General features: G+C 40.4%; 1 protein-coding gene across 1 annotated transcript; it reads right to left on the bottom strand.

Moving 5' to 3' along the window:
• Positions 1-396: 396 nt before the first annotated feature.
• snx33 (sorting nexin 33) lies at positions 397-18,075 on the bottom strand. Its single transcript, XM_063906416.1, has 2 exons — positions 15,758-18,075; positions 397-3,464 (listed from the first exon to the last, which is right to left on the bottom strand). Exons 1-2 carry the CDS (start codon positions 17,190-17,192, stop codon positions 3,211-3,213), a joined length of 1,689 nt encoding a protein of 562 aa, XP_063762486.1. The 5' UTR covers positions 17,193-18,075; the 3' UTR covers positions 397-3,210.
• Positions 18,076-18,098: the final 23 nt, after the last annotated feature.

The following is an 18,098-nucleotide window of genomic DNA, read 5'->3' as shown; positions in this document are numbered from 1 at the left end:
GTGTGTGTGTGTGTGTGTGTGTGTGTGTGTGTGTGTGTGTGTGTGTGTGTGTGTGTGTGTGTGTGTGTGTGTGTGTGTGTGTGTGTGTGTGTGTGTGTGTGTGTGTGTGTGTGTGTGTGTGTGTATGTCATCACATCCGGATATGCTGAGCATAGGTGGAAAAAACTACAAGAAAAAAAACAGTGAAAAGAATCATTGGATGAAGTAGAGGCATTGATTAGTGTCCCAGTTTTTCCTCAATGTTGTCTTTGTAAATTGGTTTAGCTAAAGAGATGCATTATTTGGGTTATTGTTAATAAAATATGAAATACAGAATACTCCAGTAGTCTTGATATAATGTATGCATGGAAACCAACTCACAACATAGCAGCACAAATCCACACAGAAGGGGGAGCGTTCAGCCTCATTGCTTTTATTAACATTTTTCAGTCCCCTTCCCTTAAATCAAGTGACAAATTACTTACGGAAAAACACCATCTGTTATTCCAGAGACTGAAACTGAAGTTCCTGCACCTCACCCGGTCACACATGCGTGTTAAGAGTCCACCTCTGTGAAATGCCTGGCATTTAACTTATCATGCAGCTCTGGAACATGAGAGGAAAGTCTCATTCTGAAACCTGATTGGGGTTTCAAGCACTTCCCTAATGGTTTTTCACCCCATTTCCTTTTCACCTTGCATGTCTTTCTTTCGCCCAAAATCTGTCTTTTTTTTGTCCGAAAGTTTCTTCATGGAATGTGTTTTTGTTAGATTTTCCAAATTCTCTCTTCACATTTTCCTTAGAGTAGAACAGATTCAATTACAAAAGCAGACAGCACATTAGATTTCACTTTAACCTAACAGAGTAAAAAAGGAAGCAGAACATGTCTGACTTCTTTGGTCTCAAAGAAACTGCAATTGAGTGCAACTGCTGACAGATATAGATAGAAATGCTGAAGTAGGAAAAGGAAATGTTTGTTCAAAAATAGACATAAACAACACCAGTTTCAGACAGCAAAGCATTAAAGGCTGCAGATGTGGACTGAACAGTACCAGTAACTGAGACACTCATATCTGAGTCATGCACACACTCTCACATACAGGGACATTTGTTTACTGAAACCTGCACTGATCAGCACTTCTTTGTTGTGGCAGATCCATAATAAGGCTTGAAACTCAAATTCTGACACTCATGAACACCAGGCAGAGATGTCAGAAAATCATTTTTCTTTTAACGTTTCATCCACACCCAAACACACCACTGACAGATCAGACCCTCTTCCATCAAGATGAATTATCAGTGTCTCACAGCTGAAGAATAAACACTGGAAATTGCTCTAGGAAAAGCGTGTAAAGCTCACGAAAAATATCCCTCCGCTACTCGATGTAATGCTGATAATGCAACACAGACTCCACATTAAACTCTAATGTTGACACACTAGTCTCGTCAACCGCAAGTTGCCATGATTATTTTTCTTTCTTGTTAAGCAGGATGAGTAATGTTAGAGGAGCAACTGTTGTTAAGAAATCAACACGTATTCAAACTGTGGAAATTGAATCCTTACTGTCACTTATAACTCATATTGTGTGGAAAATTTGGAGACCTAATCTAAAAAACAAAATGTAAAACGTGACACTTCAACATAATCGTAGCTGTAAGAAGTTAATTAAGATATATTATCTTTGAGAAATAGCTCAACATTTTGGTAATATGTGTGTTGAAGATTGAAACCACTTTGCCTGATATCTCCAGGATCAATACAGTCTGCAGCTAGTTAGCTTAGCTTAGCATAAAGACTGGAAACAGCTGACTCATTCTGTCTACCAGAATCCAGACTGTGGTTTAACACATGACACAACCAATTAAAGTTTAACACTTTGGTTTCGTACATATTAAATAAATACAAAATATGACATTTTTAAATAGTGAGACAAGTTTTGGACACAGCCAGTCTTGTTGTTAGCCTGTTTCCAGTCCTCATGATAAGCTAAGCTAACCCCCTGCTAGTTGAATCTCCACTGTGTTACCTGATTCGTTGACAAATAATTTAAAGTAATTGTGGGATACTCTGATATAATGTGACTACACAACTCAGGAAGTTGTCGGTCTGCTGTCAACTAAATTATTTAATACAAACATTTTCGTCTGCATCACACAACCAGTTCATCCACCTCAGCTGTCTGATAACGTTCATACTTGTTGGCTAGGCCTTCTGCTACACATCAAACATATAGTTTTACACCATGGAAAGAGGAATCGATCAGCACAGCAGTTCATCTCACTCACCCACACATAAACACACACCCCACAGTATAACCCACTACTGTATAAAAAACATGTGCAAACGTTTTACTAAATGCAAGTCATTCGAAATAATTCCCACTATAAAACACAAGCCATACTACAGACAAATGGTCCATTTTAAAGATATTCCATCAGAATGCCTCAGATAAAGTAAAGGCACTCTCTGCGTGAAAATGGACGTGACAAGTCATTGTTAAACTGAATATCATATCAGTAAGTCTTCCACATGGTGCAAAGTTAACATAGATATTTGTGACTTGTACTAGGAGATATCAGACAAAATGATATGCATTTAATTGCAGTGAACATCTGAGCAAGAGGAGGGTGCATTGCCTCTTTAATTGTATTGGTTTGGCCAAAAATTCTATCTTTTCATTGCCAGTGACTGCAATAAAATCCTAAAATGATCAGTTGAAGAGCATCTGGAATGTGTTTCTGATATTGGTTAACGAACCAGAATATTATAGTAGTTTTCCTTGGTAATTGTACATTTTAGAAGCTACATGAATCACTCCCAGGAGAATCCAAAGTGCATGATGTTGGAGAGAAGGGGACAAAACAGAACCCGTTTCATGGTGTTACACTGTAGCACAATAAAATACAGATCAGGTATAAATCTGTAACCTAAATTCATATTTTAATGTTACAATCACCTTAAATTATGTAAAATAAACAATATGCTGCAACATTGCCTATGTGATGTGTATCTCAGAAATATAAAAGGTACAGTAGCTCTCAAAATGTTTTGACTTTATATCCGTCAAAGTGAAAGACTGGCTTTGTACGTCGTTCCAGTAATTATTGCTTAACCCTCTGCTTTTCCGACTCTTCCAATCCTCCTCAAAATGTGTTGATAAAAGTCAAAATCTTCCTTTCCTTCTCTTCTCTAGTTTTTGGCATCTTGAACCGAGCAGCAGTTTGGTGTCTTTACAGACAGTCATACATGCGCAGGGTGCGCTCCAGTTGCTGGACAACACGCTGGTAAAAGGCTATTTGCTCCGTGAGGTAGGCCTGCATCATCTGTTTGAAGTCCACCTCTCGCTGCTGGTGGAAGTGGCTCATCTCCGCCTGCAGGGCAAAGCCAACCGTCCGGCAGCGTTTCCTGATGCCGTCAGCCTCGTCCTGGTCCATCTTCCCCTCATCACTCATCCGCTGGCTCTCCTTCACCTTGGCGAAGGCACCTAGGATAAGGATAAAAGGTTTTATTATATATTTTATTCTAAACAAAACACTTGTATTGCATTGAATAGTAGGTGTAAGGGCATCCAAATGACAATACAGAAGAAAAATGATCACATTTACCGTAAAAGGTGATTCAGTTTCTGTTTAACTTGCCACATTTTTTAGATATCCATCACTTAGATTTCTGCCTCCGACCACAGACAACAATCACATAGTGGTATCTTGATATGCAGTTAGTTTTGGTTTTGCTTTTGGACTTGTTATAAAAAAAACTTGCTTTGGTTGTTTCATAAATTGATCATGAATGATTGAGATAGGTGGTATGTCCTCTTTATGCAATGTCAATCACAGACTTTTCTTGTAGCTTATTGTGGAAAATGCTCTCCTTTTGTAACCAGCAGAAATCATTCACATTTTGAATACTGCAATGTGACTATTGCACATGTTCACATTGCAATTCGGCTACTTTTCCGAGGGTTGGCTGTGTTTGGGTCAATAGGCCTTTAAAGTCAACAAAAACTATTTTCAGACAATCAAAACTTTCCTTCGTACCAATAAAATGCGGCGATGATAGAGGCAGTGAAAAGCTGTAAAATGTGCTTGTGATTAAATTATAAAAATAAATACCGTATTGCACATTTTGTAATAAAAGATAAGTGTAGTTAAAAACCGTCTTAGATCTGTATTGCTCTTCTGGCTTTGGGTGGATCCAATTTACTTTACGATGTGCTATACGGAAGGAAAAAACACTGTAATCTATACCGATATCTCCGTCAAGGAAGTCAGCAGTAAAGATCGACACTGTAACTTTTCCCCTATACTCCAGTGAAACTGCACACTTTATAGGTACAGCCGGGAACACACCACACAATTACTTTTTGTTTCATTGCATACTTAGACCTTTAGTTTCAGTATGAAGCAAAGAAAAGTTGTAACCACATTCACACAGACTGGACAAGACGTACATTTCCAAGTAAAGAAAATAACAGCCTAATGGCATGTCTTGGCATGCTGCATTTCCCACCAGATTAGTGAGTGTCATACAAGCTTATCTCCATACCAGGAAGAATACTGACTTTAGTCCTGTAGATAAGATAGCTAGCAGAACTATTTTGCTCAACTAGTTGTTTGGTCTTTAATGTAGCCGCCGCACGTTTTATGCATTAACTCTATATGTCAGTTCATGCCGCCCTGGGTTTTGCATGGAATTCTTGGCAGAAGTCTGGGAAAGCATGAACAGCACTTTCAGTCCATTCCAGCAAGGAGGCGTATGGAGTGCAGTCAGTGGCGTTGACCTACATTCATGAATTCTGTTTTCCACATGAGAGGAGAATGTGCATCACCAGAGACCATGTCTGTGGGACATAAAGGAAAGGAGCTCTTGGTTGTGTGTGCAGCGGGAAATAATGGGGGGTAGATTTTTGGATCAGCTAATGCAAAATCTCATAACGAAGATGCGCTCTTCCTCGCAGCTAAATCTGCTCTTTAAATTCTTGCAAAACTAAGTTACATAACATAAGTCACAAAAAATATGGTTGGATTTAAAAACAAGGCTGTTTCTATTCTTACACCCAAATATTTCAACATGTGTGGATCAGCTAATGCTTCCTTGCAGCTAAATCTGCACTGTAACTTGATACAATTAATACAATTAAAGACCAAAAACAAAAGCAACGAAAAGAAAAACTGATGGAATAAAACTAAAGCTGTTTAAGTTTCCTTCTTTTCTAAAATCCAATCCTTCTCTCCCACTATCGACTAGTCTTCCTCTTCTGAAAGAGTTGATACATGGCCAGTGGTCTAGAAAGTCACCAGATTTGTTTATCTTGCCCAACCAGACTGGCGACCGCATGCTTTATGGCTGTGGTGTCCAAAGAGAGGATTGAACTATTTCACATGTGACAGCTTCATGGGTCTGTGCCGGGAAGATATGCATACTCAGTGGGGGGTTAACAATGACTGAGAGGAGAGGAAAGAAAAGAAAAGGACAACAGTGTGAGCTGAAACAACATAAATAAGGCTTTTTAGCATAGTTTCTGCTGGATTCACCAAGTTAAATGTAGGACTTTTTGAAACCCCAAGAGTGAATAGTTAATTCTATGATCATACTTTCCAAATTATCATGAAACCAGAGGGGATAAAAAGGCCTAGACCTATTTATTATTATATACTTTCTTTTACTACTTACCAGCAATATCCTGATGATATAATGAATTCAATAAATGCAAACTGGACTTGCAAAAGTGGCAGTAAAAATCAATTTAAGATTGAGCAATTGAAAAATAAAGTTTTAACCAAAATCAACACTAGCCCTTCATTCCATAATTGGCTTTCTATTGAGCTGACTGTGTTAGCTACAGGTCTGTTATATAACTGCATATGCCTATAATACTAGGAAAACTAACCTTCATAAGACCTGCAGATACACTGTCTAGTTTATTAAGTCATACAGTATGTGTATACAAGAAGAAGAATGAGGACAGTGGAGATTAATTACAGCCACAACTCTCTGGGGGATTGAACTCAGACATCTGCTAGATTCCCCATTCCCACAGCCCGAGGTCACTGTAGGATGAATTCAGGAAGTTCAGCACTTCTTCATCTATCTTCTGACACAAACATTAAACTTAGAATGGAAGTCCCTCTTTAAGATATTTGTTTATGTATGTTGCTTGTGTTCTTTTATGTGTGAATGTGTGTGGAAATGACCCAATTCCCTGTGGCTGAGCTTCTCTTCAGTATTACTCTTCTCCACAGACTGCAGATTGTTCTAAAATCCAAACATTTGCGGAGAGCAGTTTCAAGTTTTTTAAGCGTGTCTAATCTTAACTCGTTCTCATCGGGGACCCTGGTTTCCAGTCACATCTATTTAAATCATTCTTCCTGCTTAAAAATAAAGTCGTCATTAAACTGGAGAGGAGCCGCTTAAGTTGAGGGTTGTTAGTATAAATTAGCATTCCCCTTTAATTTGTTTGTAACCAGTCAGGAAAAAAACAACATAGGCTGATATGTGGTGTGATAGAATAAACTGTTTGACGAGAGAGATAATTGCAAGTAAATTAATAATAATAATAAAGTCATGTCAAGATAGTGGCCTTTATTGCCCTTGGTGGTCCATTTCATGTCCATTAGTGATTTACTTTACTTTACTTTTTTGCTTCAAAATGTTCACATTTTACCAGTTAAGGGGAATGTTTGCCATCCAAAAAATGTTTATCAGTATTGTCAGGGTGTTCCTATTTTTTGTCAGAAAAGGAAAAGAATATCCCCCTGCAACAAAAAAATGGTTTGACCCGAAACCATATGACCAGCGTCACATGATGGACCTTGGTAGCAGCCATTTTTAAATGCATAATGGTGAGTGTCCTCTCATTTTTTATAGTGCATTGTCAAGGAGAATATCCTGCAAGGCCGAGCATTGAAATGGGCTGAAATAGGGAAGATATTAACTATCTTACCTGTTAACTTAGTAACCCAAAGTAAGGCCAAATCACATTTGTGTTTATGTGAAAGGTACCACCAATGACTCTTTTTACAAAGCTGGACAAAAAAAACTCAGACATTAGAAAAATAGAATTTTAAAAATGAAGATACGCTCCTTCAAGGTTACCTTCCTAAGGTTAAGTTGGAAACAATCTCAATTATGAAAACAATGCTTACTAAAACCCTTGTTTTCATTTCCAAATACTGCTCTCTGTACTGTCAAATAAACAAATCTGTGATTTTGGTACAAAGATTTCAAACACAGGAAGACCTGACGTGACTGAGGAAGATTAGTGGATGTCATTCACAATGCACAGTCGGGTAAACAGAAACATTTTTCAACAGAGGACAAATGAAGCTTGTCACCACAAAACACCAACCATTAGTAAAGGGCTGTGAGTGTGGGTGAGATTGTGAGTGTGTGTGGAGGGGCTGCTGACGTCTGAGTCAAGCACCACTGAGGACTGATAAGGCGTTTGTTCTCCCTTTATCCTCACAAAAAGTCAATGAAAACCCCAACAAAAGGCTCCTTACTGAAATGTTGCTGCGTCCTAATGTCCTCTTAGCTAAGGTTACACCAGAAATGTGCAAGTTATATGTGAAAGTATGTTAAAAAAAAAAGGTGCTAAAAGCTTGCCGACAAATAACTTGTTTGGTTAGCTTGTAAGCTACTGAGTGAAAACATGCTAACGCTAAAACAGTAGCTCCTTAGACTTAGGCTATTCCTGTTTTGTTTTCACTTTGCGTCTTTTCCTCTTATAGTTGTACAACAGTTGTTTCATTAATAGGTTATTCAGCGATAAAACAAGTAGCTGTTTACTATTTGTGGTTGTACAAAATGCAATTGAATAAGTAAAGGAAGTGCGGGGGGGGAGGCATAACTTGGATAGCTAGCTAGCTAACACAAATAATGTGGTCGGAACTGTCTCCTGGGGGAAATCACTGGTGCTGTTTCCAGGAAAAGGCACAACAAAGTAAATACTGACTTTAAATATACAAAAGAATTTAAGGAGAGAAGGTAGGGAAGTCAAAAAGACAGGATAAAAGATGTGCAGAAGTGCTGAATATCTGAAAACAGAAGAGGGTGGTTTTAGAAGAGAAGAGAGGGAGCAAAACTGATACACAGCTGTAAGAATGCATGACAGGGTCAAAAGTACTGCCAGCGTTTAATGTGGGCCTTAAAAGCCTCATGGATACACAAACATGAGTAAACCCCACTGCTGAGTAAGCTTACAGTTATGGTGTTTATACCAGCAAATCAGATACACAGATAAAAACAGAGCTGCAGTTTATGTCCCGAGCTGGAATGTGCTTCCAACCGCTTTAAGCCATCTCAAGTATCCTTTGTCAATTTATCTTTGGGACTAATTTGCTATGGAACACTGAAACAAATATTTCCGATTGTTTGATTTGTATTACTTCAAGGGATGAGGATTGAAAACACAAACAACCTCTATGGCCTGCTTCGGGGAATGACTTGCCAGAAATGCTTGATCTGTGATGAGGCATCTTACTCGACACGCTTGATATGACTTTGTGGACATCAACTAGTTTTTTTTACCGTAACTGCAACTGTGCTTACATAACTGATACATTAAGCTCCCAATAGCTCCTAATTGAATCCATGCAAAGCAACAGATGTTCCGTACTTATTGCACTCTAAAACACTGTAGTATACTACACTTCCACACAGATGCTCTTTGAAATCTAGGCTCATGTCAGACATCTTCCTATCAAGATGCATTTGATTATAAAGAGGGAAATGCTCATCCCTGATGTTGAAGGGTAATATAATTTATCACTGTTTGTTAATAGTCCTCTTTATTATATACGATTCCTCAGCAAAGGGATTCATTTAATTCCTTTTCAGCTCAGATTTCCTACATTTGTATGCTGTCACAGTGACATCAACAGTTGGACTAGATATGGAAATTCATGGGATTTTAAGCTGCGATCAGGGAACAAAAATGATGAGCTTTTCTGGCTTTTCAAACTAAATCTGGCACACAAAGTTCGCACATCAAGAAAAACAAATGTGTCAACCAGTGACATCATTACTCCTCAGTATCACTTTTACTCTAATCTTTGTGAGACAAGAGCAATGCAATCCTTAAATCCCTGTGGGTCTTAAGGCTTTCTGTTCCTTTTTCTGAGTGTGACATGCATTTAATTTATTCAGCACCTTTGTCAGAGAACAGATGTCTTTCTTTTATTACTTTGAGTCAGCCATTGAGCTATTGTTCACTGAGTAGTGTTGCAATTACTTGCGAGGGACAACGTTATCCCTGTGATAAAAGGCAATTGGCTGATCATAATGTAAGTTGGAGGTTCAAAAGCAATTCCTTAATTCCAGCCTCACGATATCCAGCCTCTAAAGACATACCATATGAAATTAATTACTTGGTCTGATGACACAAGATTTCCATCGTCCAATATTTTATGATGGTTTTTTTTGTAACACAAGCAAAGACCAGAGAATGCAATAGTTGACACCGCTGTTCTCCTAAGGGATGGCGTTTCCATGTGAACCACAGGCATTGTTACCATGTCAGCGCTACCATGACAACAGCTCAGAGGCAGGCAAATCTCTGTGACAGTTAAAGGGGCCCTATTCTGCCCATTTTCAGGTACATATGTATTTAGTAGCTCTACTGTAACATCTCCCCATGCTTTACTGTTCAAAAAGCTCTTTATTTTTCTCATACTGCCTGTGCTGCAGCTCCTCTTTTCCCCCTCTGTCTGAAACCAGAGCCCAGTTTGCTCTGATTGGTTAGTTGGCCTGCTCTGTTGTGATTGTTCAACCGCTTAGATATGTCCCGCCCCTTAGCCTATCGCATACAATGTGTTGGAGCGCTAGCCAATAGAAGCATTAGGGCTACGTAGTGATGTCACTATGTTGCAGAAGTAAACAAAATAGTCCAATTGATGCATTTCAGGCAGATTTAGATGCACACAACACACTACAGGAAGGGAAAAAAAACCCAAAAGCATAATAGGGCCCCTTTTAAAGCATTGTTTCTGTCAGTGGAGGTAACAGATAAGGACATTTTTGGGGGTAAATGCTCCCTTTAGCTGAACACTTCAAGAATATGAAGTTTTAGTTTTTGGTTAGTTTTGCTGCACTGAAGCTCAAAGGACAGAAACACAATGAAAGTATGACCTAACTAGTGTATGAGATGCCAAAGAATGAAAAAATCATAGCATAAACAGATGCCTTACATTACCTCTATTTTCCATTTATTCACAACAATGCAAGCACTCGATGTCCAAAACCATTTTTACTGTTAAAGAGACAGTTCACCCAAAATCAAAGACACACATTTTACAACCCTAACCCTTTCGTGCTGTTTCTCAATTAAGATGCTGAACACAACGTCTGGGAATTATCTTGAACAATCAGGTCATGGAATCTGGGGAAAATGTTCTGGCCCTATGAGCACCAAAAGCTGAGCACCATCTGGGTTCCTTTTTTCTACTTCCATTATTGTTGAGAGAGGACAGACAACACTGGGGCTGATTCCCCTAAATCAAGATTGATAAATACAGGTAAAAGAAAATATGCATCTTAGATTTTTGGGGTGAACTGTCCCTTTAAGGGTTGATGGAGACTCAAGCCCTTCCCAGCATGCATTGAGCAAGATACTGGGTAAAATCTTGACAGGTTGCCAGTCAATCAAAAGGCTGAAACGTACAGACAGACACATTCACATCTACAGGACTCTTCAGGTTTTTCAATTACCCACAGTTTCATTCTGTAAGACAGATTTTAAAACCAGGAAATACATTTATTCCATACACACAATCTAAAACAATATCTAGTATCATTACAAGACATCAATAGCATATCAATATATTGCCATGCCCTGCACTTGCATGCTAATTCTGTCCCTAATTCAATGTCATTGCATTGTTTTAAGGCAAAAGTTGGACAGAGGTCGACATGGCAACTGCGTATGCCAAACAGTGGTCCCATTGAAATGAATGGCTGTATTTTTTTTTAAACCAAGGGGCTATTGTTTGACTGATCATGGCCTTAATAGTTACTGGAAGCTACAGAAGTTAGCAACAATAGAAAGCTTTTATTTACACTCCTTTGTGAAGCATAGTTTTTGTTGACTCAGTGTTCAACTCTGTTATAATTGAGGTTTCGGATATTGGTGGTGCTTTATTATAAATGTATCCTGAAAGGTTCAAATGTTTTATCCAATTGCAATTGTAATGTAGAGAACAGGATAGTTAAACAATATGTTTATGTGGAACAGCTATAGCCCTATTCTTTCACTATATAAGCTCTCTTACTTCAAGTCTTTTTCAGTCTTATGACACTTAACCACAAAATGTGAGAAGAGTGAGGCGGCGGTGGTAAAGTGAGTTCTTGGAGACATCTGTAATCTCCTTCAGTGTGAAACAGCAGTGCACTGGGCCAACACGGGCAGGAATGCAGAAGCATGTGGATAGACAGTTTGTGTGAAGACGAGGGCCTTGCCTTTGTCAAGATTTATGAGTTAGCAAACAGGAGAGAGAAAACATTTGCTTTCCATAGTCCCCACAGACAGCGATGGGGACTGTAGCCAACAACATAACATACAATCAATGTTTGAAAAGGTGTAAAAACTGGGCCATGGTACGCTCCTGAAATCCTAGCCTGGGTCGTCTACCTGCTGACAGAGCATTATTTTCTTGTGTGTTTTCTGGAATGTTAATCAGTAACATGTTTGTTTGAAAATTAACACACGGCATGAGCTCTTGTTAGCACTTTTGACAACTAAACAATATTGATTCAAGACTTTTCAGGCATTCAAACGCGGGCACAATCCCAAAGAGTGAAGTTAAGACAACCCCCTGTTGCAGATGAAGGGGGGAAACTGAAAGAGCCTGCATGTGGTGTTGTAATGTGTTGCCATATGGACGACAACTAAACTCTTGTCCAGATTAAAGTCTGGCTCGCTGGAGGCATCCCAGGGGAGCTGGCTCATTCTCAAACTGAATAATTTGCTGCACTACTTTGGATCCAACAAACACCACGCTCTCTATACTTAAAAACAATGTACATGTGTCGAGATAAAAGGAGAACAGAGCCTGGTGTATTTCACTTGGAAAAATGTGCTGCATATTCCCACATGCTATTTCTCATGATGTTTTACTTCAGGATCTTCTGTAATATGTGGCGTTTTCAAGCCAACCCACAACTTAAAGTTCAACTTATTCATCACCGTTTTTAGTTATCTACAGGAATTTAACTGTTACTTTGCCTTTCTTTCCTCAGATAGTCATTCTGGTAACACAGGTGATGCAGATCCAGATCTAGTGCACAGCCAACGCCTCAGATTTCATCCTCAAACCCATGTGATCAGATCGGACTGATAACTTCACCGTGGGGCGGGTTGGTTTCACTCTATTGTGAACCCTTTTGTGTTTAATCAAAGGCTTCGTGAGGTGGTTTGTCTCAGATAAGTACCTCAGTTGTTACCAGGTAACAAAACCTTCAGCACATGATATCGGATTTTCTCGCACAAATACCTTACACGTTGCAATTGCTAGGAATGTAACCGTAGCTGAAGAGAATTTCATATTGAAGCCCAGATTGATGGTCTTAAAAGTGAAGCCAATAGGGAAGGGATTACACTTGCATTTCCTCTAATATCCAGCAGGAAGTGAATAGCAAAGAGAAGTCCGATTGAATGGAAGTCTCTAAGGAAATGACCCTATTTCCTACTTCATTTATTACTTTAGCAAAAGATCCCTGACCCCTAAAGCAAGGTATGCTTTGGAGATGTTGCCACTGTGGAAGAGCCCATCAATGCATGCTGTATGATCATGAAGGTACATTTGCACAATTTTGTTACCTAAAAATTACTGTTGATTATTTGGTTGTACGTTGCTCCTCTATTGTGACTATTCTGGGTCCAAAAAACCAAGATGAAAACAGTCAAACTACCAAAGCTTCAAAACTGTAGTCCACAAACCAATGGGTGACGAGACACTGACTACATCCATGTACATAAAGTCTATGAAGACAAGCATAGATTAGTTGGTTATGTTCAATAATTCAAAAGAGACAGTGTAATACATCTCAGAGGATTACTACAAATAATAATTGTACCCCTGCTCACATCTGCCCCACAATGAAGCCTCAGGGTCCTGCTGTTCTATAACAATGGAATGTATTTAATCCTATAGATCAAGATGTTCACTTGTGTTCGAATGAGATCAAGGTCTTTGGGATTTATTTTGGCCTGGTTTCAAAGTGCAGCCGAGCACTGTAAGGAGTCCACGCCTCTCGACCAGACTAGATTTACTTTCTTCATTATTGAAACCAGGGCAGCTGCCCAGAGAGATAACTCTGACTTGGTTGTCTTTTGAGGAAGAAAAGAAAACAGACATGAAGAGGATAACAAAACAGTGACAGAATGACTTGTAGTTGGAGCAAAAGCAGAGACCAATAGAGAAGTAAGTCAGGACAGAACTGAGAAACTTGGAGAAAGAGATGTTTGCAGCACACCTTGACATTTCAACGCCAGTCCCCTAAATCTTCTCCTCCCTGGATCCTCCTTTTTATCAAGGCCACATGCAGTCCCTGCCCCACACCACATCTCCTAGAGAGTTAACATTCCTGTAGATCACATGCTCAACAGGACCACAGTTAGAAACAGCCATTATAGGAATCAGGGAGGTAAAAAAAGAAGCAATGAGGACCTGAGGAGGAGGAGGAGATCACCGGAAAAGCTTGACCTCAGTTCTGAGTGTTGCCACAGCTGTGTGTGGTTCAGCAGAACAATTCGCATCAATGGAGGAAGACCCAGAAGAGTGGAAAGGTCCCTGCCTTCAAAAACACACTGCTACACAACTTCCTCGAGTACAGTGTTTGAACATTGAAAAAAGAAATACTCTTTCCAAGACCAAAAATTATCATTTTGCCAAAATTACAGGGGGACAGATTTCTCTTCCTGGCCCTGGGTGTATAATGTAGACAAGCAGATTATGGATATAAGGGATATCCACCTTTGTCATCCCAACAAAATAAGTGTGAATAAAATGTCCTGAGTGTTATAGTATTTCAAATATTCCTTTTTGAGCCAGACCTCTAAAGACTTTGCCACATGAAACTGAAACTATCTGCACCACTAGGGTTGAATTATATCATTATCAAGATTGAGAATTGGGTGGATTGACCCTTTAATATGATTCAGATGGCTTTGTTTTTCTCATGTATCTGTGGGTGGAGTGGCTAAATGTAACTAATCTGAATTGTATCACCGATGACCTCTGTGCTCATGATTGCCAGCTGTTTGAAGTAGGATAATAATATTTACTGTAGCACAACTACTCCTGGCAGCAGCCCTTTTTCTTCCTCTGTAACTAACGGCAACAGCTGATACGGTTATTTGTTTGATTGCTGACACAGAGCGCTGATACGTCAAAGCTCTCGCTGCCTCGAACCACGTCTAACAGGGTCACGAGAGGAGAGGCCTGAGTTGAAGTGCAGATCCGAGCAGAACAAATATTTTACCATTAGGTTTATGAAAATCTGCTGTCACGAACACAGAGTATTCAAATCTGGTTCGTTACCATTACAGGAAGCTTTATGGTTTACGGGTTACTGACTAACCACCGTTAGGCCAATTAATGACAGTCAAACAAGCCATTGATTCAGTGATGGTGTGGCCATTTCTGCTTAGGGCTTCACTTGTCACTGTGGGCATTTATGCTTACACACAGTTGTGAGTGCTGACATCTGGAAACAAGCTGAACCACTTCTTGAAAAGTAAAGTCACATGAGTTAAAATGACCTAATGAAACATCACATATCCATGAGCCACTCCCTGTGAGTGTGTCAGTGTCACATCATGACAATCGAGTGTAAAATAACACCACAAGAAACCTCTTGCCCATTTATCGCATCAATTTTTAAACAGAGCCAAGAGGAGTCTAAGTTGAGTTTCCAAAACAAACACACTCAATTTTAAACAGAATATCAAGAGATTCGGAAAATAAAAAGTAAAATGTACTCTTTTTTTTTCTAATATTTTGCCCTGGTTGTTTAAGTCAGTCATTGCTATGAAAGCATTTGTCTAGCGGAGATCATTTGTTCGTGTGTGTGTTTCGGTCTGGTTGGGTTGGGGTCAATGAGGTGGAGCAGTTGACCTCCAATGCTACAGGCGAACACTCTCACCTCACATTCATCCCAGACTGACTGTAACACACATCCAACAATATGTCCATCTGGGTTGAAATGTCATTTGTCTGCATGTGTTTGTCTGTGAGGAGGGGGAGATGCTGGAGGCAAAACATGACCTAACCTGTCAACCGTAACAAAATATATAGGACGGTTTGAGAGCTAAATGTGATCACTGGCCAAAAGATCATTGTGACTATTGGCAGACACTTATACTGATATATTACTAAAGCTTTTGCCACACTTGTAGTTGCTACTTGTCTCAATTGAGGAGTGCTTCAGAACCTGTTATAGAGTTATAATTGGTGCTTGTGTCTGAGAGTTTAGGTTCATGATAATCAGCGTAGCCCTTCTGATAAATGCTAATTGCTGTGCCATGAAATTGTGTAATTATGTGGCCTGATGGCTGGAAAAAATACAATTTGTAGTGTTGAAAGAGGAACTGTCTTTGGGCAGCAAACACATGAATAAAGCTGCAGGAAATAAAATCAGATGGGAGGCTGAGGACTCATCCAAACATCTGGGTTATGGAAGTAATCACCATTAACATTTTTTAGGAGTTATATTTCTGATTTCCCTTTTTGCATCCATAAGGACATCAGAGAAATTGAAACTTGTCATATATGATTTTACCTTTCTGTAGATGAATAATGTCCGGGAAGTTGGCGAGCAGGCCTTGGTAGAGGGACAGCTTGTCCAGCATAAGGAAGAGGTCATTCTTAGGTTGCTCTGCGAACAGCTCTCCAATGTTCTCGTAGGTGCGGCCCGTATGGGAGATGGCTTTGTTGAGGGACTCAGAGCTGTGGGGAGGGTCCAGCGTGAAAGCATGGCTAATCGATTGGAAAGAATTTCCCAGCCGCTGGAACTCCTTCCTGAACCCGCCCAGGTGTTTACGAACCAGCTCCGAGGCAACATGTGTGAGCTGCATCACGCTGTCATCCATTTTCTTAGCAAAGGCCTTGAAGGTGTCGACCCGCTCCTCTACGTCCTGAAGGTCCTGGTGCTCGTTCGGGATCTGAAGGGTCAGCATGAAATGGGCACCAACCATCTCGTCCTTTTCCGCCCGCCTTTTGCCCAGTTTCCACTGCTTGTCATCAACACACATCAGAAAGTGCTCAAAGCCTTCATACTGGGAGAGGACTGGGTGACTGGTCATGTGGTTCATCCACAGTATCAGTCGTCTCTTGCGCTTCTCGATAAAGTCTTCCTCAAATCGCCCAGTGGCCTGCTTCTCAGGCAGGTGAGGCACGGAGATCACAGTGAACTTGTGCAGTAAGCGGTTGTACAGCCAGTCAAAATGTTTGTAACGCCTGTACACGGGACGCTCTATGTGGCTCGGCGTGACGCGGTAGGAAATGTACGTCTTGATACCCTTGAACTTTGTCTGTTTTGTGGGGTCTTCAACAGAGCAGGAGAAAGGCTGTGGGCTCGCCTGCCAAACTGGCCCCAATTGACCCATCTCAATGGTGTATGACTCAGCTATTTTTGCCATCATGGGTACATCCCCCAACACAAATGCTTCCACCCCTGAGCGGACAAAGCTGGAAAACCTGTTCAAGTTCCTGCCCACCATGCTGCCTTTCCTTGAGCTGGAGATGCTGTCCTGTCTCTCCATGTGTGGTTTGGCCCGGTAGTGCACGTTGGGATTGTTGGACAGTGGGCTGTGATGGAGGTGTCCATTGGCCCCAGGGCTCCTGTGGTCACCATCATCCACAACCGTGGACCTGTCATCCCAGTCGTCCCAGTCATCATCATCATCCTCATCGTTGTCATAGATATTCGACTGCAAAGTCAAAGAGGTGTTTGGGGTTGATGATAAAAAAGAGGAGTCATTTCCTAAGGATCCTGCTGGGCTTATGGAGCTGTTCGTCACGTTAGAGTTTGAGCGAATGCGAACAATTTCCACATAGGATGCTGGGAATAGACCCTTCTCCCCTCGGCTGTTCTCCCCCTGAAACCAGCCGTCCACTGATTTCTCGTCGAAGATAACCAGTTCCTCATTCTCCTGGATGCTGATCTCCTCTTTGTTTTCACTTTGAAAAGTGTAGAGTGCTTTGGCTTTTGACATCTTGATTCTCCAGTGGGTCCAAAATCAAGAAAACCTACATGCACATAGTGTCTAGACTATAATAATGCTACTGTGTTGATGCATGCTGTTTTGGAAACATCTGACACTAGCTCTCTTTAATAATTAAACTCTTCTCAAATTACATGGCAGCTGTTGTATCAGGTGTGCAACAGCACAGTAGCCTATGACTAAATTGAATAATCTGACACTTAGAATAAACAGGAGAAGAAAGCAGTAAAACTATTACTTCTATCCGCCAAAAAAAGTCTAAAATATACCTACTTTGACCACTAGCATCCTCAGCCCATTGAGGCTATTGCTCTTTGTCTTGTGCTTAAAAGTCAACAATGTCAGACTATAAAGGCTCTATAGGTGAATAACTTCCTCATAACATAAAGGAATCTCTTCCTCTCTTTACATCACAAACACAACAGGTACAAAACTGGTTTCACCGAAAGGCTCCTCCAAAAGCACCGTGGGTTGTTTTAATCCTTTAAAAAAGAGGGCTGCAGCCTCGCTTTGTTCACTCATCGGACCCTTGTTTGCCATTACAGATCCTAAAACGCTCCATGGTGAAAAAATGATGAAAACAAAGTGTCCCGGCGTGGAGAAAAACAGAGGGATGAGTAATGGTATCCCGGTGCATTGTGAGCCTGCTCCGCATTCCCTCAGACTGAAACTTGCAGCGTTTTCCTTGTAAACAGGTTCCTGCGCATCTTCAGTCGATGCTTTAAATTGGAAAATAAAGTCAAATCAGAAACCAAACAGTGTCCTGCTCAAAAGTATCAACCCACATCCCTGGTCAGTGTTGTTTCTTAGGGGTTATTCCTTCCTGTGCGAGCCGCAACAAAGTAACTCTTTCCATGACGTTACGCTTGGACAATTGAAGGCAAATTCCCTTCTTTT

This window comes from Eleginops maclovinus, chromosome 2, assembly GCF_036324505.1.
Source record: "Eleginops maclovinus isolate JMC-PN-2008 ecotype Puerto Natales chromosome 2, JC_Emac_rtc_rv5, whole genome shotgun sequence".
Taxonomy (NCBI): domain Eukaryota; kingdom Metazoa; phylum Chordata; class Actinopteri; order Perciformes; family Eleginopidae; genus Eleginops; species Eleginops maclovinus.
The sequence above is the reverse complement of the archived record's forward strand: the minus strand, read 5'-3'. Positions and strand labels throughout refer to the sequence as shown.

Excerpts from the sequence above, each read along its gene's own strand:
- snx33 (XM_063906416.1), bottom strand. The coding sequence starts at position 17,192 with ATGTCAAAAGCCAAAGCACTCTACACTTTTCAAAGTGAAAACAAAGAG. Across the intron at positions 3,465-15,757 it reads CATTATTCATCTACAGAAAG|GTGCCTTCGCCAAGGTGAAG; the intron begins GTAAAATCATAT and ends TCCTTATCCTAG.